This window comes from Schistocerca americana, chromosome 4 (genome assembly GCF_021461395.2).
Source record: "Schistocerca americana isolate TAMUIC-IGC-003095 chromosome 4, iqSchAmer2.1, whole genome shotgun sequence".
NCBI classification, from domain to species: domain Eukaryota; kingdom Metazoa; phylum Arthropoda; class Insecta; order Orthoptera; family Acrididae; genus Schistocerca; species Schistocerca americana.
In genome coordinates, this window is record NC_060122.1 from 615,231,242 (window position 1) to 615,254,160 (window position 22,919).

The 22,919-nt window shown below is 42.7% G+C and overlaps 1 protein-coding gene across 3 annotated transcripts in view; it reads left to right on the forward strand.

Annotated features, from left to right (window-relative positions):
- Positions 1–20,276, forward strand: part of LOC124612790 (neural proliferation differentiation and control protein 1) — a 1,069,883-nt gene extending 1,049,607 nt beyond the window's left edge. For all 3 annotated transcript variants that reach the window (XM_047141189.1, XM_047141190.1, XM_047141188.1), the window contains exons 7-8: positions 1,469–1,574; positions 18,579–20,276. In XM_047141189.1, the coding sequence (XP_046997145.1) occupies positions 1,469–1,574; positions 18,579–18,728 (256 nt within the window). In that variant the 3' untranslated portion in view covers positions 18,729–20,276. The remainder of the gene's footprint in view (positions 1–1,468; positions 1,575–18,578) is intronic.
- Positions 20,277–22,919: the final 2,643 nt, after the last annotated feature.

Here is a 22,919-nt window from a genome sequence, read left to right on the forward strand (position 1 = left end):
CCTGCCACTGTAGCAGCAGTAACCGATCTAACAACTGCGCCAGACACTTGTTGTCTTCTATAGGCGTTGCCGACCGCAGCGCCCTATTCAGCCTGTTAATATGTCTGTGTATTTGAATACGCATGCCTATACCAGTTTCAATGGCGCTTCAGTGTAGCATTTGTAGACTTAGAGGTACCTTTTGACAGTGTCGAATAGAACATTGGTTTTGAAATTCTGAAAGTAGCGAGGGTAAGATACAGGGAACGAAAGGCTATTAACAACTTGTACAGAAACCACACGGCAGTTGTAAGAGTCGAGGAGCATGAAACGGTAGCAGTAGTTGAGAAGGAAGTGAGACAGGGTTGTAGCCTATCCCTGATGTTATCCAGTTTGTACACTGAGCAAGCAGTAAAGGAAACCAAAGAAAAATTCCGCATAGGAATTAAAGTTCAGGGAGGAAAAAATTAAAAATTTGATGTTTGGCGATGACATTGTAACTCTGTGAGAGACAGCAAACGACTTGGAAGAGCAGTTGAACGGAACGGACGATGGCTTGAAAGGAAGCAAGATAAGGATAAAGAATGTAATCTAATTAAATCAGTTAATGTTGAGGAATTAGATTAGGAAACTATACAATTAAAGTATCAGTTGTGTTCTGCTATTTGGTCAGCATTAAAACTGATGATGGACGATACTCTGCGCATCACACTTAAGCGCCTGGCAGAGGCACTGGCAATAGCAAGGAAGCACTTCTGAAGAAGAGAAATTTGTTAACATCGAATGTAGACTTAAGTGTCAGAAAATCTTTTCTGAACGTATTTTTCTGGAGTATAGCCATGTAAGGGAGTGAAACATGGACGTTAAACAGTTTGGACAAGAAAAGAATAGAAGCTTTTCGAATGTGGTGCTATATAAGAATGCTGAAGATTAGATGGATAGATCACATAACTAATGAGGAGGTACTGAATAGAACAGGGGAGTCAAGAATTTGTGGGACAACTTGAGTTAAAGAAGGGATCGGTTGATAGGAAACATTATGCAATATCAAGGGATGACCAATTTCGTGTAGAATCGTAGAGGGAGACCAATAGACGAATTTAGTAAGTAGATTCAGAAGTATGTAGGTTGCAGCAGTTATTTGGAGGAGAAGGGGCTTGAACAGGATAGAGTAACACGGAGAGGTACATCAAACCAGTCTCCGAACCAAAGATTATAGCAACACCAATGCTCTTATTAAGCAACACGACACAACACAGCACTTTACTGATCGTACTGTTTGTGTTGATCTGTTGTTGTATTGCAGTGTATGTTGTGTGTAATGTGTTGAGTGGCTGTTGTTACAGCCATGTATAGCCTGTAATGCTGTGTTCACTTGTTCTTGTTATTGTTGTGTTGAATTTGTATGGTGTTGTGTTGTCATTGTTGGTGCTGTTTTTGTTGTTGTGTTACAGCTCGACACCGTGAGGTGATGTTTGTTATGTTACAGCCGCACAGGCGCCAACGAGCGTCCGGGTTCAGTGTCTGAGGCGGAGAGCGACGAGGAGGGAGAAGAGGGCGACTACACTGTCTACGAGTGCCCAGGACTCGCCCCGGTCAGTATACCAACGCTACACTGCGCTACACTAAACTACACTACACTACATTACATGTGGAATACGGGCCGCGTAGTAGGACGACAGCCAAGGGAGGCTCGTTCACTGCAACTTCATTATCCGTGCTCAACTGCGTCCACACGATGTCTTTTTGTTCTTCTGTTATACTTGGCGCACGCGCTTGACGCTTTATACAGTAGCGCAAGGAGGGCATGCATTTCGCGCAAAGGTGTTACCTGTAAATGGAGAAGGCGCGTCACAGCGCGCAGCTTGCCGCCGTCCGTGGGAAGATGTTGGTTGGTTTGGGCCCATCGTTGGCCCCTTCACCAAGTGCCCGCCTATTTCGTAGTCTCTTGCTGGACGTCACTGTCTACCATGGGGACTGGCAGTAAATGCAGATACCTAGAGTTCATACGAGGACAACTTGCTTATTCTGGAATTCCACTTAAGAAGGTTATCTGAAAATTAGTAATAATAAGAGCAGGCAATCGATAGGATCGTACAGACACGGGTACGGATGACGAAAGAAAGAAACTGAAAATAGCATATTCCGTTTTCCGAAACTGATTCACTGAGAAAGATCTGGCTGCAGTTCCTGCTTCCAATAGCAGCACAAACACCAAAACAAGAGATTTTAAAATAAGTGACGATGAGAGGGAAAATCAAGTTTAAAATGTTCAGCAGAGGAGAGGTGACCTGATAGAATACCAGTACGATTCTGCGTAGACTATTCTAAAGAATTTGTTCCTTCTCTAGCATTAGCCTAACGTACAGGGGTAGAAAAAAATTGGAGACACCAAAAACACAATACATTACAATGTCCAATACGGTATAGAAAAACCGTTGGCATTCAAAATACGATTAGCTTCTAGTCGTCTCGGATGGAAACAGACCCTATAAAATTATTAAGCTGAACCATTACTGATATTTGAGAATCCGTGACTGTTAACTGAAGATAAATACGTAAAACTGCAACCAGCCACTTTTTTGAATGGTTATTTACGAGTATTATTCCATGAACAGAATAAAATGGTTCTAATGGCTCCAAGCACTATGGGACTTAACATCTGAGGTCATCAGTCTCGTAGACTTAGGACTACTTAAACCTATATCTACGTCTACGTGATTATTCTGTTATTCACAATAAAGTGCCTGGCAGAGGCTTCAATCAACCACCTTCACGCTGTCTCTCTACCGTTCCACTCTCCAACAGCACCTAACTAACCTGAGGACATCACACACATCCTGCCCGAGGCAGGATTCGAACCTGCGACCCTAGGAGCAGCGCGGTTCCGGACTGAAGCGCCTAGAACCGCTCGGCCCATGAACAGGTTTTCGAACCTTTTCAGGCTCATCTTCAGATGGTTTTCTGGACGTTACATTACTGTTTCGAGCAAAATGTTGGTTGCTGGCTCTGTGACAAGAAGATGGAACATGCTTTAATGTATCGCCGTGAGTATTGTTTATTTGTCGATACGGATCCAAAATCTTAGTTTTGTACTTACTGCGACAGTATGGACGGCTTTTCTCTGTTAGTGTCCATGTGTCTGCCTCCATTTTGACGGTCAGTTGGTACATCATTTCATACACTTTTACACAATCTTTATGATTTACACTGTGATAGCGAAACTTGGGTAGCATCCAGCATGTGTTATACAACTGTTGCTTGTGACAAAGATCTTGAAAAAGAGATATACCATAGGTCTACTTTGCTCAGATATGTAATTTGGTTCAAATGGTTCAAATGGCTCTGAGCACTATGGGACTTAACAGCTGTGGTCATCAGTCCCCTAGAACTTAGAACTACTTAAACCTAACTAACCTAAGGACATCACACACATCCATGCCCGAGGCAGGATTCGAACCTGCGACCGTAGCAGTCGCACGGTTCCGGACTGCGCGCCTAGAACCGCAAGACCACCGCGGCCGGCAGATGTAATTTGGTTTTGTTTGCGTGTATTAAAGTCGATATCTGGACAGATATTATAATTACGCTGTCGTTAACATGAGAGCACAAAATAAAATAAATAATTGAATTACTACAAGAACAAACTTCAAGCGATCGTATGTCTTATTTCTGTTCGTACTTTAACGTATAATTCAGTCACTTTATGCGCAAATACTTTAATCTAGATTGGCATTATCATGAATGCCCAGGAATAAAATAATACAGAGTTATAGTATTTGTAATGATATGCACTGGTTGTATGAGCATGAACTTTATATTTACATTAAAAAAAACTTAAAATAACTGCTGACTTAGTTCTGTTTATTTTACCTAAAGGTAATATGTATAAAAGTTATAGTATTTGTAATAAAAAAAGTGACTGCTTGTAGTTTTATGTATTTACATCCTGCAAAGTTTTCGAGGAAATTTTATACCATTCTTCGTGCAAAATAGTAGCAAATTCTGGTAATGACAGTGCAAGTGGCTAGCGATCACCCTCCAAAGTGGGCCAATAAGTCTCAATAATACTGAAATCTGGTCACTGGGGTGGACAGGAGAGACGTGACAATCTATCCTCATGCTCACATCATCGCTCCTGAATTATGCGAGCTGTGTGAACAGCAGTTAGTCTGTTGTAGAATTTTGGAACAGGACTTATGCTGCCGTATTATCATTTGAAACGCAGCTCACTCTGCCCATCTTTCAAATACAGAAAACAACAGATGCCTGCGCCCGAGTAATACTGCATTTCTTGGCTTTCTAAGAGCGTTCGAAACCGTTCACTACTACAAACATGTGGAATATCAGACCAGCTTCGTGACTCGCTTGAAGAACACTATATATCGATCTCAACGGAGAGAAATCTTAAGCGAAAAAGTAACTTGGGGTATCCCGCAAGGGAGTGTTATAGACGCATACTGCTCAGAATACACTATTGGCCATTAAAATTGCTACACCAAGAAGAAATGCAGATGATAAACGGGTATTCATTGGACAAATATATTATACTAGAACTGACATGTGATTACATCTTCACGCAGTTTGGGTGCATAGATCCTGAAAAATGAGTACCCAGAACAACCACCTCTGGCCGTAATAACGGTCTTGATACGCCTGGGCATTGAGTCAAACAGAGCTTGGATGGCGTGTACAGGTACAGCTGCCCATGCACCTTCAACACGATACCACAGTTCATCAAGAGTTTAACTGGCGTATTGTGACGAGCCAGTTGCTCGGACACCATTGACCAGACGTTTTCAGTTGGTGAGAGATATGGAGAATGTGCTGGCCAGGGCAACAGTCGAACATTTTCTGTATCCAGAAAGGCCCGTACAGGATCTGCAACATGCGGGCGTGCATTATCCTGCTGAAATGTAGCGTATCGCAGGGATCGAATGAAGGGTAGAGCCACGGGTCGTAACACATCTTAAATGTAACGTCCACTGTTCAAGGTGCCGTCAATGCGAGCAAGAGGTGACCGAGACGTGTAACCAATGGCACCCCATACCATCACGCCGGGTGGTACGCCAGCATGGCGATGACGAATACACGCATCCAATGTGCGTTCACCGCGATGTCGCCAAACACGGATGCGACCATCATGATGCTGTAAACAGAACCTGAATTCATCTGAAAAAATGAGGTTTCGTCATTCGTGCACCCAGGTTCGTCGTTGAGTACACCATCGCACGCGCTCTTGTCTGTGATGCAGTGTCAAGGGTAACCGCAGCCATGGTCTCCGAGCTGACAGTCCATGCTGCTGCAAACGTCGTCGAACTGTTCGTGCAGATGGTTGTTGTCTTGCAAACGTCCACATCTGTTGACTCAGGGATCGAGACGTGGCTACACGATCCGTTACAGCCATGCGGATAAGATGCCTGTTATCTCGACTGCTAGTGAATCGAGGTCGTTGGGATCCGCACGGCGTTCCGTATTATCCTCTTGAACCCACCGATTCCATATTCTGCTAACAGTCATTGGATCTCGACCAATGCGAGCAGCAATGTCACGGTAAGATAAACCGCAATGGCGATAGGCTACGATCCGACCTTTATCAAATTCGGAAACGTGATGGTACGCATGTCTCCTCCTTACACGAGGCACCACAACAACGTTTCACCAGGCAACGCAGGTCAACTACTGTTTGTGTATGAGAAATCGGTTGGAAACTTTCCTCATGTCAGCACGTTGTAGGTGTCGCCACCGGCGCCAACCTTGTGTGAATGCTCTGAAAAGCTAATCATTTGCCTATCACAGCATCTTCTTCCTGTCGGTTAAATGTCACGTCTGTAGCACGTCATCTTCGTGGTGTAGGAATTTTAATGGCCAGTAGTGTATATGTACAGGCATAAAAATGATTACAGATTAAGAAGAATTGGATGATTTATTCAAGAGAAAAAGCTTCACAAGTTGAGCGGGTTGATAACGTGTTGCCCCATCTATGACCCTTACGTAAGCAATAATTCGGCTTGTTATTGTTCGACGCATTTGTTGGATGTTCTCCTGAGATATATCATGCTAAATTCTGTCCAATTGAAGCGTTAGAGCTTGAAAATCCCGAGCTGGTTGGAGGGCCCTGACTATAATGCTTCAAACATTCTCAACTGGCGAGAGATCCAGCGATCTTACTAGGCCAGGTAGGGTTTGACAAGCACGAACACAAGCATTAGAAACTCACGCCGTGTGCGGGCGGGCGTTATCTTGCTGTATCCACTGTTTAAAAGTCCATAACTTGCAAACTAATTGACGGAATTGTCTCATTTTTGGTGGAAGTGTAGCTAATAGTCCAACTTAAAGATATCATTGTAGGAGTTCTAAATGGTCACCATTAAAATCCTCACACAAACGATGCCGCCGAACTGCAGCACGAACTACTGACTGCAACGTGTTCAGTTGGATATTTGCACGTGAATGTACGATGGATTCTCGAAGTTCACCCAATGTGCGTGGCTTTTGTCGATAAACGAGGTCCAGAGGAGTTAGGTCTGGGGAACGTGGTGGATACTCCACAGCACCTCTACGGCCTATCCATCTTCCTGGTAGAGTTTCGTCGAGATACGCCCTAACACGATTTTGGTAGTGGGCTGGGGCACCATCTTGTTGAAAGTAAACTCTTCCGTCTCCATACAAGCCTGGGATGGCGGGTAAAATGGATGTCTGAAGCTACTGAAGGTACACCTCACCGGTAACTGTGCCGTCAAATAAGAATGGCCCAGTCAAGCCCCGGTAAGACAACCCACACCACACATTTACTCCTGGCAAATTCACGGCTTTGTCTACGTTGACGTTCGGATTTTCGGCGGCCCAGTAGATGCAATTGTGGCGCTTTACTGTACCATTGAGTTTGTAATGTGCCTCATCAGACCACACAGTCACCTCTGCAAACTCTTCATCGTTGCGCACCATGTTAGTAAACCACTCGCAGTACTCCATTCTACGATCTGGGTCGTCCTCGTGCATTGTGTGTAGCAATCGTGGGATGTGGCACTTCCACTTTGCTGTTTTCAAAATTCGCCGAACACTTGAGCGACTCACTCTAGTTTCACGGTCACACTGTCTCACAGACTTCTGTGGTGAGCGAGTGAATTGCTGTAACACACGACGGGAGTTAGCTGGACTTGTTACTGTTAAAGGTCGTCCAGGTCGTTGTTTGTGTACATCTTTAACACAGCCTTCAGCTTCAAATGTCTCGAATGCGACGAATGGTTAAAGGTGTCGGTGGCTCTGTTTGATACTCATTTCGCCATTGCCGTTGAATCTCATTGATGTTTTCGTACTTAAAATACCACTTCGAAACTGACTTCCTTTCATCGAATGTAAGCCTTGCCCAGCCATGTTTACTGGAGCAGCTAGGTGCAACGAAGAACAAAACACTGACTATCTGGCGACTGTCATCTGACAAAACAAAACAACGCAATATAACGAAATGGCTCAAATGGCTCTGAGCACTATGGGATTCAACTGCTGTGGTTATTAGTCCCCTAGAACTTAGAACTAGTTAAACCTAACTAACCTAAGGACAACACAAACATCCATGCCCGAGGCAGAATTCGAACCTGCGACCGTAGCGGTCTTGCGGTTCCAGACTGCAGCGCCTTTAACCGCACGGCCACTTCGGCCGGCTGCAATATAACGCTTGTGTGGTGATTACCGGAACTACAAAATATTACACTACCAAAGATGAGACAACTCCGTCAATTAGTTTGTCAGTTATGGGCTTTTAAACAGTGGGTACATTTTTTGGACCCCTCTGTATAAGCCCAAGATGGCTTGCGATGAAGGGCAACAAAACGGGGCATAAAATATCGTCGACCTACCGCAGTGGTCACGCAATAAAATGACATGGCAGCCCAGCCCATCACTCCTGGTTGTCGGGCAGTATGGCGGACAGCAGTCAGGTTGTTATCCCACTGCTTTCTGAGGCGCCTCCAGGCATACCTTGTCCAGAAAGGTCGCCGGACCTCTCCCCAACTGAGAATATTTGGTGCATTATGGGCAGGGCCCTCCAGCCAGATCAGAATTTTGACGATCTACTTCACCAATTGGACAGAATTTCTCAGGGGGACACCGGGTTCCCGGGTTCGATTCCCGGCGGGGTCAGGGATTTTCTCTGCCTCGTGATGACTGGGTGTTGTGTGCTGTCCTTAGATTAGTTAGGTTTAAGTAGTTCTAAGTTCTAGGGGACTGATGACCACAGATGTTAAGTCCCATAGTGCTCAGAGCCATCTCAGGGGGACATCCAACAACTGCATCAATCAACACTAAGCCGAATAATTCCTTGCATAAGGGCCAGTGTCTTACCGTGGCTGTTGTTCGCTGTGGAGGTATTGAGAGTATTTAACAAAACTTGTAGCGCCATTACACACACCAAAATATATCGCGTAAACGCCACAAGTGCAACAGGATTCTGATAGGGGTGACATGCCTGCCAATGTTCGAAATTAGTTCGTACATTACCCGGACGAGGTGCTAACACAGCCCTCCTTTATCATTGTCTATTGTCTGTCCGTTCGGACCAGACCTGAAATTTTGCACAAAACCTGAGAGTAAGCATACAGAACAAACTATTATACACCTTAAAAAGATCAGACTGGTCGCTATGGAGCACTGTAGATGGTGGCAGTTGTACCAGGCAGTCATGTGAACCTCCACAGGTGGTGTACATCAAGGCACTGAATCCGTCTGTATGTGGCACCCAGTTGTATGGATTCAGCACAGTAAGATGGTTCGACGTAGAGACGTGACAGAATTGTTGGAAGAAACTATCGTCTTAGTACGTGCCCATGACTAAGAGACTTGTTGATGTATGAACCCAGACTGTCCAAAGTATCTACAACGAATGGTGTACCATTCGCAGCGTCGTAACTTGGAGTAATAACAGTGATCGTTAGAAGGTCCCAACCGACGAGGCCCGGAGATGAGTGTCATACCTTGTCAAGGACAGTCAGTTCCAAATCCGACAGGAATTCCGGTTGTCAGTGATTGTAGTCGTAATCAGCCACTGTCTGAGCAGACATTGCAAAGCCAAATGCATGCACTTGATGTCTGGAGTCAGGTACATAGCAAAAGACCATTGTTCACAGGAATAGACGATAACTGAGTGGTCCCGTGTAGTATGGTGCAAGGGATGAATGCACCGACCCCCAATGACGAGTTTAACCCACAGTGTGTGGAAGGTGCAGTCCATGCCAGAAGCGGTTCTCTGATTTTTCGGGGGTGTTTTCAGGCTTCTGGGAACATCAGTCACGATGTTTATTTAAACATTCTCGATGGCCAAGCGTTGCTCTTCTGCTACATCTTGATGATCAGTATGTGGTGGACTTTAACGTCTTGCTCGAAGACAACTGATATGATCAGAAGGCTGCACGATTGCGTTCCTGATTTGGAGAACACTTGTCGCGCCTCAAATGGTCGGCTAAATCATCCAATCGTAATTCCATAGAAAATACACTATTGACCATTAAAATTGATACACCACGAAGATGACGTGCTACGGACGCGAAATTTATCCGTCAGGAAGAAGATGCTGTAATGTGCAAATGATTAGCTTTTCAGAGCATTCACACAAGGTTGGCGCCGGTGGCGACACCGACAACGTGCTGACATGAGGACAGTTTCCAACCGATTTCTCATACGCAAGCAACAGTTGGCCGGCGTTGCCTGCTGAAACGTTGTTGTGATGCTTCGTGTAAGGAGGAGACATGCGTACCATCACGTTTCCGACCTTGATAAAGGTCGGATTGTAGCCTATCACGATTGAGGTTTATCGTATCGCGACATTGCTGCTCGCGATGGTCGAGATCCAATGAGTGTAAGCAGAATATGGAATCGGTGGGTTCAGGAGGGTAATACGGAACGCCGTGCCGGATCCCAACAGCCTCGTATCACTAGCAATCGAAATGACAGGCATCTTATCCGCATGGCTGTAACGGATCGTGTAGCCACGTCTCGATCCCTGAGTCAACAGATGGAGACGTTTGCAAGACAACAACCATCTGCACGAACAGTTCGACGACGTTTGCAGCAGCATGGACTATCAGCTCGGAGACCATGGCTGCGGTTACCCTTGACGCTGTATCACAGACAGGAGAGCCTGCGATGGTGTACACAACGACGAACCTTGCAGCACGAATGGCAAAACGGGATTTCTTCGGATGAATCCAGGTTCTGTTTACAGCATCATGATGGTCGCATCCGTGTTTGGCGACATCGCGGTGAACGCACGTTGGATGCGTGTATTCGTCATCGCCATGCTGGCGTACTACCCGGCGTGATGGTATGGGGTGCCATTGGTTACACGTCTCGGTCACCTCTTGTTCGCATTGACGGCACCTTGAACAGTGGACGTTACATTTAAGATGTGTTACGACCCGTGGCTCTACCCTTCATTCGATCCCTGCGATACGCTACATTTCAGCAGGATAATGCACGACCGCATGTTGCAGATCCTGTACGGGCCTTTCTGGATACAGAAAATGTTCGACTGTTGCCCTGGCCAGCACATTCTCCAGATCTCTCACCAACTGAAAACGTCTGGTCAATGGTGTCCGAGCAACTGGCTCGTCACAATACGCCAGTTAAACTCTTGATGAACTGTGGTATCGTGTTGAAGGTGCATGGGCAGCTGTACCTGTACACGCCATCCAAGCTCTGTTTGACTCAATGCCCAGGCGTATCAAGACCGTTATTACGGCCAGAGGTGGTTGTTCTGGGTACTCATTTTTCAGGATCTATGCACCCAAACTGCGTGAAAATGTAATCACATGTCAGTTCTAGTATAGTACAGTTGCCCAATGAATACCCGTTTATCATCTGCATTCCTTCTTGGTGTAGCAATTTTAATGGCCAGTAGTGTACCTTTCACTATTTGGAGCATTGGGTGAAGCGTTTCAACCACAATCGCTGTAGTTTGGTAGCTCTGTAGGAAATAATCATCAGTGTAGGTCTTCAACGGGATATGGTATACGTGAAAAAACTTGTGGAGCCCCTTCCTCGCTGAATTGAGGCCATTACGAATGGTAGAGGCGGTTTTGCGCAGTATTAGCTTGATTTCTCGGGGAACTGATTAAATTTTTGTCCAGCGCTCTAACGTATCTTTATCCATAATGACCTCGTCGTCGATGGACCCTTAAGCTTCAGTCTTCCTTCTTCTTTCCACATTTTGGCTAAAGATCGCCCCCTCCTCCTTCTACTTGGAACGTGACGAAAGAGCAAGTAAATTGACGCCGGCGACAACGAAGGCAGCACAAGTGGCCTTCTGGTACATAAGCAGCTGGCCGCTCCCGTGAATACAAGCTCACTAGGCGTGCTGTGCTGTGGTGACGGAAAATCGCGGCTCATGCGTTTGCGATTTCAGTAATTGCCACTTAACAATTCGACGGCACCCATCTCCTCTCGTTAGTATGAGCCGGCGTTGCGTGCTGAGGCTAAGCAGAAATTCGTGTTCTGGGTGACTGGACAGCAAAGAGTTAGCGGTTTCGCTGTGTACGTTCTACACCACAGTAAAGGCCAGCAGACGAGCCAAGGGAACCGCAAACAAGCCCGGTAGCTGTGCAGCCGGTTGTCACGGTGACGGAACAGTGAAGGCGCAATGTACGCAAGAGTGACAAATTTTGTACAAAATGGACAGGGAAACCGGATTAATTATACTCAGTCTAATAATAATAACGTATGCCTTTCTCGGACAACGCTGAAGAAAAAATGAGCATAGTGATATAAGACAGTGTCCTAATTAACTGTGCTCTTAGGGTCAGAGAGTCAGACATCAAAGTTAATCGTAGTAGGCTTATAGAAATAGTTTTAGTAGAGGTGCATTGCTAATTGTTTAAGAAAGATTCGTTACTTTTGACAAGAAAATAATTTCTACTTGAACGGAGATAGAAACCTGGAAGTAATTTTAACTTGCGCATAGCGGATCGAAATTTTATTTTCACGAGAAGCATTCAATTTTATAAGGATATGTTTTATAAGCATTCACATCCACCCTTGGAGTACTTATTACAATTACATTTAGAATCAATGTTTTCTTTTACATTTCACAAATGTTCAACGTGCCGCCACCACCATATCGAATATTCTGTCGCTTCTCGAGCGTGGAAGCGACTCACCTTGAGAATGGCTGAAACGTTGTCAGCGAAATATTGGAACAAGGATGAAAAATATTCCGGATGTACGCCAGAAAAAGATGCAATACCCAAACTCATCCATATTTCTGCGAACGTGTCTGGATACAGTATTGCGAGATCGGATGAATCTTTTTGAAGGATCCCTTAACAGTTCTTATTTTACTAGTAATAAATGTAGTTGTAGTCACAGTTGTTGCGTAGTGACTAATACTGACAGGCGGCAGAAATAACAGTAAAAATCAGTTAAACATGACAGAACAGAACGAAAACCTATGGCTCTCTCTCTGTCATCTGGGAGAAGAAACGATAAAAAAAACTTCCACCCGAAGAGGCCATGAAGGCCCTACGGTACCGACCGGCCGCTGTGTCATCCTTAGACAACAGGCGTCACTGGATGCGGATATGGAGGAGCATGAGGTCACCACATTGCTCTCTCGGCCGTATGTCAGTTTACGAGACCGGAACAGCTACTTCTGAATCAAGTAGCTCCTCAGTTTTCCTCACAAGGGCTGAGTGAAAGGCTGAGTGCTCCTCGCTTGCCAAAAGCCTTCGGCAGACCAGATGGTCACCCATCCAAGTGCTAGCTCATCCCGACAGCGCTTAAATTCAGTGATCTGACGGAAACCGGTGTTACAACTTCGGCAACGCCGTTGGACTGAATCGAAACGATGTCGCAGGAAAACTGTTTGTAGAGTAGGTTATGTAATCATCGAAACGTTAAAGTGGCAGTTGTAAAGATATCCATAAATAAAGAAAAATGTATACGAGTAACATTGCAAGCTTATATTAACATTAGGTGTACAGAAACAACCACACTAATGATTTATATAAATTTAAATTTTGTCTGAATCAGTCCATTGTTGTTGCTGTGAAGTTGGACTAGAATGAGTGAAGAATATAAAATTATATTTTCGAAACCATCGTACCATTTTACTTTACATTTATTATGTTATTTTCTGAATAACAAAGTATGCCCTTCTGATCTTTTACTTCTATTATCGTTTGTTAACCTTTAACCCACTAACCGGAAAAATTTGAGTGAGATCTTATGTCGTAAACTTCTTGTGAGTCCACTGCTCTCAGGTAAAAATTTTATTGTATGCATTCGATCAGTACTAGGTCGATGCTTCTTACTAAAAACTCTCCGATTCTCCAAAATAAATGTTGTCGATGTACAGAAAATGCTAAATTTCTACTTCAAAGCGGGTGAGCGCTCTACTGTGAGAAGTGTGTTGTATGCTTTTCGTTTCAGACCTTTATGTATTTATTTATAACGTGCATATATACAGACATGCTAATTTGAAATAAATCCACCCTTCAGTTTTTTATTATGTATAATAACTACTACTCTTTGATTTCATTTGGCAGCCCTTTGGAAGAGATAATTTGCAGCTAATTCATTAGATAGATAACACTATATAATAACTAAATTTATCTGCATACTAACTGTGTACTTATACTAACTAGGGTCTTAGATCTTCTTTAACCGAATTTTGCTGAACAATAAATACCAGCAGGTTTCAGTCTTTGGTACTAGCATAATGTTTCTGCAATCCGGAATATTTTGAACAGGCTGAATAATTCAAACCCTGATGACTTCCATATTTCCCTAAAACTACTCACTGATCTGCCACTACGTCCCTATCCTGTAAGGATATACGCTGCAACAACGGGGAGTGTCTAGATTTCTTTTATTATGCAATATTCTGTGGGCGGCGCCCCAGGACCCACACAAGCTGTAAAAACTACTCACACCCTCCTCCCCACCCCCCCCACCCCCCACCCCCCATGCTTATCATTCCAGGCCATGCATTTTAAAGCATGTCTGTGTCACGACCCTTCACTTTCATTTATATCTATAATCAATTCGTTACAGCGACTCAGTGCTACTCTTCTCTTTTATTTAAAGATAAAACTGAAGTGCCCGCTCCTTGAATATGTTTTCAGCTATTTCGTTTATCTTGTACTGCTTTGATTCGTACCTTATGATCCTGTGTACTGTTTCATCCCCTATTTCACTTCTTTCGGATTTGACGTCTCTAAAACGAATACGTTCCTGAAAAATATTGTCAGTCGAGTTTCTTTGCATGGCCATCCTCTGCAGCAAGCACAGAAATATTTGTTTTGTAAATAAAAACGTCTTCTCTTGCTGCATTGTGTTTTATTTTCCCAGAAGCGTTTCGTCTTTTTTCACTTGAAGGTATCATCAGTGGGATGGTTCTTCCTGTTTTTAGTTGGCATCGGTGTTTCCTCTCATCTGGTCATATGGATGTCGCGCTATCGCTCTGTTTACGCAACATAGGAGTGTTTATTGTGTTTCTACATTTTTCTTCGCATTTTTCATTTTGTTTGTATTTTTTGTTTGATGCATTATCAGTCCTCTGTCACTAGTGTAGACATATACATAACCACACTCAGTTTGCTGTGTTACAGACATTGTGTGTAGCACAGTGAACTCAAAGTTGTTACGTCTATATTAGTGTTTTGTCTAAAATAGTGACAAAAGAATGATAATGCATCAAAATAACAAGTGCAAACAGAATGAAAAGTGGGAAGAAAAATGTCGAAACACAAAAAACATGCTCATGTTGCGTAAATAGAGCGGTAGTGCGACTTTCATGTGGCCAGATGAGAGGAAACACCAATGCCAACGAAAAACAAGAAGAACCATCCCACTAATGATGCCTTAAAGTGAAAAAGGGCGAAACACGTCTGGGAGAACAAAATATGGTGCAGCAAAAAAGACGTTTTTATTTACAAAACAAATATATATTGTCAATCTTTCCAGTTTCTCAACAGTTACCGTTGAGTCGTCTTCCTGTTCCGTACAGATACGTGGGATAAGGCCCATTTCCTGTAAGTGAATGGATCACCCCCCCACAAGAGTAGAATTTATTTAATTTGAAGTCTTTCCGTTCACCCTAAGAAAGAATACATAGATGCGTCATATGTTGTTCCTGCGACCTAGTGCTCCTGCTATTCTCGCATTGAGTACAAAGCATATGCTTCCTTGTAATCTGCTCTTCCCGCTATTATTATTTTATTTATTTATTTATTTAACCTGATCAGATTAGGGCCATCAGGCCCTCTCTTACATCGACCAGTGTTCCACACATGCAGCATTTCACACATCAGAGTTACATCATGACAATAGTTTAAATAAGAAAATTAGATTACTCTAGTGACAATATGAATAAAGAGTAATGACTAAGAACTAATAAGGTAAATGCTGGCAATATTTTTACAACAGGTGTTATACATACAAATTATGATAAAAGCAATAATATTAACACTAAAAAAGAAAATCAAATAATAACGATAAACATGAGAAAAATTGGCAATAGTAATGAAGATTTGTGCAGATATACATTAATATCTTGGTGTGTAAAGTAGATGTTTACTAGTATAGCGAGTTTTGGGGAAGGGAGATTGAAGGAGGAGGAAAGAGGGAAGTAATGAGGTGAAGTGCATTCATGTACAGAGGAAGGCATTACTGTTGCTGAAGTAGATACGTCATTAACTGTTTTTTGAAGCCGGACATGTTTTTAAGTTCTCTAACATAACAAGGGAGGTTATTCCAGAGTCTGGTTCCCGCTACTGTAAAGGACTTGGAGAAGGTGACTGAGCGACGCAGTGGAACAGAGAGGTTTTTATTATGATGGGAACGTGTGTTTCTGTCATGTTGTTCCGGCATAAGCTTTAAGGACGAGAAGAGATATGAGGGACAGTGTACATTTATAAGGCAGTAGATGAGACAGAGTGGCCGGCCAGAGAGGCTGAGCGGTTCTAGGCGCTTCAGTCTGGAACTGCGCGACCGCTACGGTCGCAGGTTCGAATCCTGCCTTGGGCATGGATGTGTGTGATGTCCTTAGGTTAGTTAGGTTTAAGTAGTTCTAAGTTCTAGGGGACTGATGACCTCCGCTGTTAAGTCCCATAGTGTTCAGAGCCATTTGAACCATTTGAGACAGAGTGTATGGACATCTCTGCGTTTGTCTGCACGCAGCCAGGACAATTTTGCATACGCTGGTGAAATGTGATCAAAAAGTCGAACGTCAACAGATATATCGGACGCAGGCATTCATGACCAGTTCCAGACGTCGCGAATTTTCCTGAAAGAGGCCTTGTAGGATAATATCGCTGTAGTCAATGATAGGGAGTATAAGCGTTTGTACTAATTTCTATTTCAGATCGAAAGGGAAGAGTTTTTTATATTTTTGTAGGACATGAAGGGATGCTGATGCTTTTTTGCACACTGCAGTTACGTGCTCTGTCGAATTTAGATTTTCGTCTATTATTACTCCCAAACTCTTTGCTGTGGGAGAGAAGTTAATATTTGTTCCATTTAGGATAAGAGATGGTACGGATTCCCGATGTTTTGGGCTGAGCTTAGAGTGACCAACAAGTACCGCTTGGGTTTTAGATGGGTTTAGTTTTAGTCCTATGTCCTGTGCCCATTTTGATAGTGCATCGAGGTCAGTACTGAAATTTTCTATAGCTTTCTTAAGATTGCATGGTTTCACACTTAGATACAACTGAAGGTCATCAGCATACATATGATATTTGCAATAGGTCAGAACCGATGACACATCATTGACATACAGAGAGAAGAGTATAGGACCTAATACTGAGCCTTGGGGAACGCCTGACACTACCTGCCGCCATTGTATTGAGAAAAGTCTCCGTAAAAGCGATCCTGTAAACAATAATAAATCCAGCTGTGTGCTCCTCAGCACTCTGGACAGTACTGGTTTAGATTTAACTAGTCCCTCTCTCAGTGCCCTCGCTTTTGCAGCATTACCTATTATGGAAGCAAGTATAGTGCATTGATATAGTCTGATGGTGCCTAGGAATAGTTGAAATTTACTCGCAGTTTTATTTCATGAGACTAATAGCTCTATATTAGAAAATTGTAATGTGTTTATGAAAGTATTATGATCCTAATTTCCTTGCTACCGCACATACGAGGTTTCATTCCATACGTTATGCCAACTATGGTATATAGTGCGATCATGTGGCATCTTCGTAATCACAGTAAAAACATTCGGAATCATGCGGCAAACAGACCCAAAATAACTAACAGATAGCGACTGCATTCGAGTATGGCTCGGCACCAGCGCCTGAAACATTCAGTGTGAGCTTGGTCGTGCTACAAGGCGGATGTAACCAGAGTGGAACAGCGAGCGTACGTGAAAACTGCCTTTCTCGCTGGCAGCAATGCTACTTAGTTCCATGCGACACTACGAGCGGCTGTGGGTGATAGAGCATTACCCAGGAAGGTCACCTTCATTCTGGCGTATGACAGCCACGATATTCTGAAGTGTCACCCTGTTAGGAACGGTCACGCTGTCAATGCCCGACGGCCGCTGTGGCCGAGCGGTTCTAGGCGCTCCCGTCTGGAACCGCGCGACTGTTACGGTCGCAGGTTCGAATTCTGCCTCGGGCATGAATGTGTGTGGTGTCCTTAGGTTAGTTAGGTTTAAGTAGTTCTAAGTTCTAGGGGACTGATGACCTCAGATGTTAAGTCCCATAGTTCTCAGAGCCACTTTTTTTTTTTTTTTCTTTTTTTTTTTTTTGTCAATGCCCAATACTGTCACAACTTTCTGCTGAACCAGCTGCGATGTACACTTCGACGAAAACTTTCGCCACTGCTGGATAATGCAATCACACTCCATAATAACAGTACAGCCCACACTGCAGGCGTCCTCAATAATTGTGTACAGTCATGGGACTGGGAAATCCTCGCCCAACCACCCTAATAACCAGACTTCAATACATGCGATTTCGACCTCATTTTACAACTGAAGAAACCACTGCGTGGGAGGTGTTTTCCAAAGAGGCGGATATCCTCACGGTCTTTCAGCGACAAGTGGCATACATGGATGTCAGTGGCAACGGCAACGCTGTGTGGATGCACTGAGGGACTGTTTTCAAGGACCGGCCGCTGTGGCCGAGCAGTTCTAGGTACTTCAGTCCGGAACCGCGCTACTGCTACGGTCGCAGGTTCGAATCCTGCCTTGGGCATGGATGTGTGTTATGTCCTTAGGTTAGTTAGGTTTAAGTAGTTCTAAAGTCTAGGGGGACTCATGACCTCAGACGTTAAGTCCCATAGTGCTTAGAGTCATTTGAACTCTTTTCAAGGACAATAGTTTAATATTATTCATTTTTGTTCCAATTGTGCTCGCGCACAATAAATTTACACAGAGTTCCAATGCGTGTGTTTCATTTCAACTTTTGCCGTGGCCTCCTGCTCTAGCACCATACTTTATGTTGTCATTCAGACACACACTGTCATTTTAGTTCAACGAACGTCGTGGAATTCCAATGCTGTCGCATTATCGCAAGATATACCGTGGTTACCATGACTTATGAGATGACACTCGTATCTCTATGGAACTGTTGTTTATTCTTATGGAGTTGTTTCCCGTGTTGCAGACTGGCGAGATGGAGGTGAAGAACCCGCTGTTCCAGGACGAGCCGACCCCCGCCACACCCGCCCCCAAAGCCGCCTCCGCCCCCGCTGCCCCCGCCGCCCCTACCGATCAGCCCCAAGACCCGCCCCCGCAGCAGAAGAAGCAGCCATAAGTGTGCCGACGATACGCGCTGCACTTGCCACTGCTCTGCCGGCGCAACCGCATTCCTTAACATTTGTCATCACTACGCTGGCCACGCGCCACTCTCACCCCAGCAGTCCCTCGCGTCACCTCGCTCAACCGCTGCACGCCGCCACCCTTACCGTACGCTACAGTTGGAATGTGACGTTAACTTGCAGCATGGCTACTTTTCGTATCCTGCAGCCTGCAGAGCGGTGGAAAGTGTAGCCTTTTCCATAATACAGTACTATTATATGTAGTTTAATTTGTTTCTGGGTGGAATTTACCGTAAATATTAATCCCGAATTTGCCGAATTATCGATAATGCAGAGAACTATCGACATTGCTGCTTGTAATAATATCGTATACGTTGGCATGTACGTCTAGTCGCACCACAAACAGTAGGCCGCGTGAAACCGCAGATTCCTCGTATATGTACCCCACTGTTAATCACCCTTTATTAGACAGGTCCCTGTTGTATTCGTGGTTGTTCACTAGGTGTATCGCGAATTATTTCACGCTTCCTGCATAAATTTTATCGAGGCCCTTTCAATTTACGGCCCCATTTCAGAAAAGTTCTATCAAGCCAAATGAGAATAGGGAACAAACTTCAAATGTTCGAGAATATTCGTAGAAAGGCCTACAGCCATATGTAGCCCTTGTAAAACAATCCTGAACCTATGTAAAGTTATTGATACCATGAGAACTGTAATAACAAGATTGCGAATTTACCTTGTTATTTGTATAAAGTTAGGAATCTTTGTATAAAGTTACAGTGACCAACATGAAATATAAGTGCTCGATTGCCGTTTCGAAGCCTAATGAAGGCGGGAGCAACTATACCATACGCAGGACGAGTCAGGAGGAAAGGTACATTTTTCGAGGGCTGGATAGCATTAGTGATTCTGAACGAAAACAGTCATATGAACATATGTCCTGCTCTTAACAGTGTCCTAGGAAACTAATAAAAACAATGGGGAACAGGACAAATGCAGGTGATATCCAATGAAGTATTGTGAACCTGATCTAATGTTTTGTTTAATTGTGTACATTTCCTCACACAAGATGTCTGAAAAGTCCACCATCAACTGCAATGCCTTTTGCAGCTCTTGTACACAGCTGCCGTGTTACTAATTTGATCTCATTCGTACGACCCCTTACATGAACATGCAAATGTAAAATACGGGTGAGAAGTTTCTCCTTTGAGTCCACTCTGTGCTTGTATACTTCGCTCTTAAACTAACACAACAAAGAGTGTACCAATGCTGTAAGTCAGGAGACCTCGATGTCCAAGATCGATCGACCTATCTGTGATCGATCCAACACCCAGGATGTCAGTTGCCTTATGAAATGTCTAGGAGCTCCAGCGTGCTTAAAGTATATATGACGTCATCTTTCCAAAGGAATATCCTCCAAGAATGGAGGGTTGGTAACACATTTTGAAGTAAATCAAGATACCGTACTCCACTAAGAAGATTATCGAAAACAACTGGACTGATATGTAGGTCGTCAATAATACCGCACTGAAACGGTCAGTAAAGACACAAGGCCTACGTAGCTTCGGTTGTATTCGCATGTGAGTGCTGGTGAAGGACATGCGACTGACGACCGTGGTTTTCAAACTGCTGTATGTCGGATACGGTTAATAAAAGGGCGTACCTTCATTTGAATTTTTTTGTTCAGAATCACTAATAGTATCACCCCTAAAAGCATGTACCTTTCCTTCTGAGTCACCCTGCATATGAATGACTCCAGCGAAACAAATTTACGCAGAAACCGTAAAATAATTTACTTTATTTCATCCAGTAGTTCATAGTAGTAAAACTCTTTTTCTTTTTCTCTTTTTTTTAAACTTTTGTATTGGCACATGTTTAAGAAATGTTGTAATGTATGGATGAAGTTGTCTCGAGAATAAAGAGGTAATAAGCAGAGGCATTGTTAAAAGTAATCAAACGAGAGCTATACAGTCATATCAAGGAAGAAGAGGGAAAAGGGCGGGGGGAGGGGGGGGGGTAGCTTTCTGTGTAAATGAGAGCTACAGCCCTACAGACAAGTTCGTCTCTTATGCTCGTAGCATTTATCACTTTAATATAGTTTCGAGTTACTGGAGCATTGCACCACTAAGTCGCATTTATTTCTTTCAAGTTGGAAGTCCATCCACTAATGAACTAAACAAAGATTATATTTTAACTGAAAAGTAACTGTTCTCGCGCTGTCAAAAAATTATATATATACGTGTACATACATGATTTATTTTGTGTAATCCTACCGAATAGAATTTATGCAGATGTATAAATATATTGTACTATACAATAATTTAACAGTTCTATAGGAATAATGTGTTACTTGCGAATGTGGTACATTTGTTCTGAGACGAATTTAATAAAGTTTTACCAAATATTTGTTTAATATGTTGATTTGTGTTACATCCTCATGGTCTATAGACCCCTAAAAATTGTAGGATAGCGACAAACTGTTGCTGCTTTGTTTGAGAGCACAGAGATTTGCATCTCAGTTCTAGATAGGTTATTTACAAAATTATTACAGATTATTTATTTCTTGCAACTTATGCTAATTTTAATTACATATTGAATGTCAGTATCCACACATTTTGTGAGTCATGATCAGATAATATAATTAAAATACACACTTTTAATGCAACTTATTTTAATCCTTAATAGCACATACATGTAATAAGTATCTAATAGCCGTTTTTAAAATGAAAAGCCAAAAATTGAAAATACCGAAAAATACTTGGCGTTATGTGCATTATAGTTCGTCATCATACTCTACTCATTGTAGATGCGTTTTTTCTGTGGACTCCTCTATTACAACCAAAAATATTTGACTTTTAAGTTAGAAACGTTACTTTTTCGTTTTCTTAAGTTTATATGTAGATGACTTTGGTGGACTGAGAGTTGAAACCAACTATTTATACGTATTTAAATAAACCATTTTGTCAGAGCAGTAAATGTGTTTCTCTTCAAAGACAAAATATTTAGCGTTATGTTCGCTTGATTTTAAAACATTAGGTCATCAGGTGGTGGTACCTGTATCGGTCAACATCTGCTAGTTAATTTCATGTTTTCACTCTTGACCCCTGTAAGTGGTGTGATACCGAGGCAGGTAGCAAGAGATAGAGGCAAGTACTTTGCTTCTCGCCTTATCTAAAGAGTTGTTTAAACTTGCTGCTACTTTTTAGGGCCTAATAATGATCCAGCAGTTTACACAGCTCCTTGGAGAAACAGACTGAGGGATAACACTTCAACTAATTGAGCTGCACTAGAATAACAAAAACAATTTCAAAGACCAGTGTAAAGGCTTATAAAGATATAGGCTACTCTTCTGGCTCAAAATTATGTAAAAATCAACATCTATTTCTTTCAAGCACTGTTTATAACGTATATGTTTTACAGATATTTTGTTGATATCGGGTAATGGTGCACACTTTCTAAACAAATTAAAGGTATTTTGAATATTTTTGAACCCGCTTAGGATTATTAAAAAAATTACGAAGAAACTGATGCACTTTTTCGAAAATGCTTTCTCAAATTGAGGTACCATTTAGTCCAATGTTATACATTTGAAGGAGACCCAATTTTTACCAGATATGCATGACATAATTAATTCCACCTATTATCTATATTAACAAGATATAAAAATGTCACATCATACATTTTAATTTTCATAACTTTTTTCCTAATAAAAACGTTATTTTTTCTATAATTTAGTTGAGTCTGCAATAAAGCTTAGGCCTCGTACATAAGTATGGACTATTGCAAGTTACAGAAAAAATTAGAGCAATGCTTTATAAACTTTAGGAAATATTTGTTTCTGAATTCTGAAAAATACAGCTAACAGGAAATTGCGAATGAAGATATGAGTCCTATTAAACTGTGCCTCAGAAGATTCCTGGAGCATAGTCTTCATCCTGAAGCATTTCTTCATTTTCAGACTTCCTCTTGTCATTCCTTTTAGCTCTTCTTGCTTCTTTGGTAACTTGGAGAGCGACTCTTTCAGCTTCATGCACCCATTGTCTGTCACATGGAAGCAATTGATCTTCCATATTAGAGCTACATTTTATGCCTAAATTTCTCAGGACTTCCAAACTTCCTATCACTCCATCATTGAAACATATCACTGCATCTAGTACACCAACTTTTAATGTATTTAGTCCTACAAA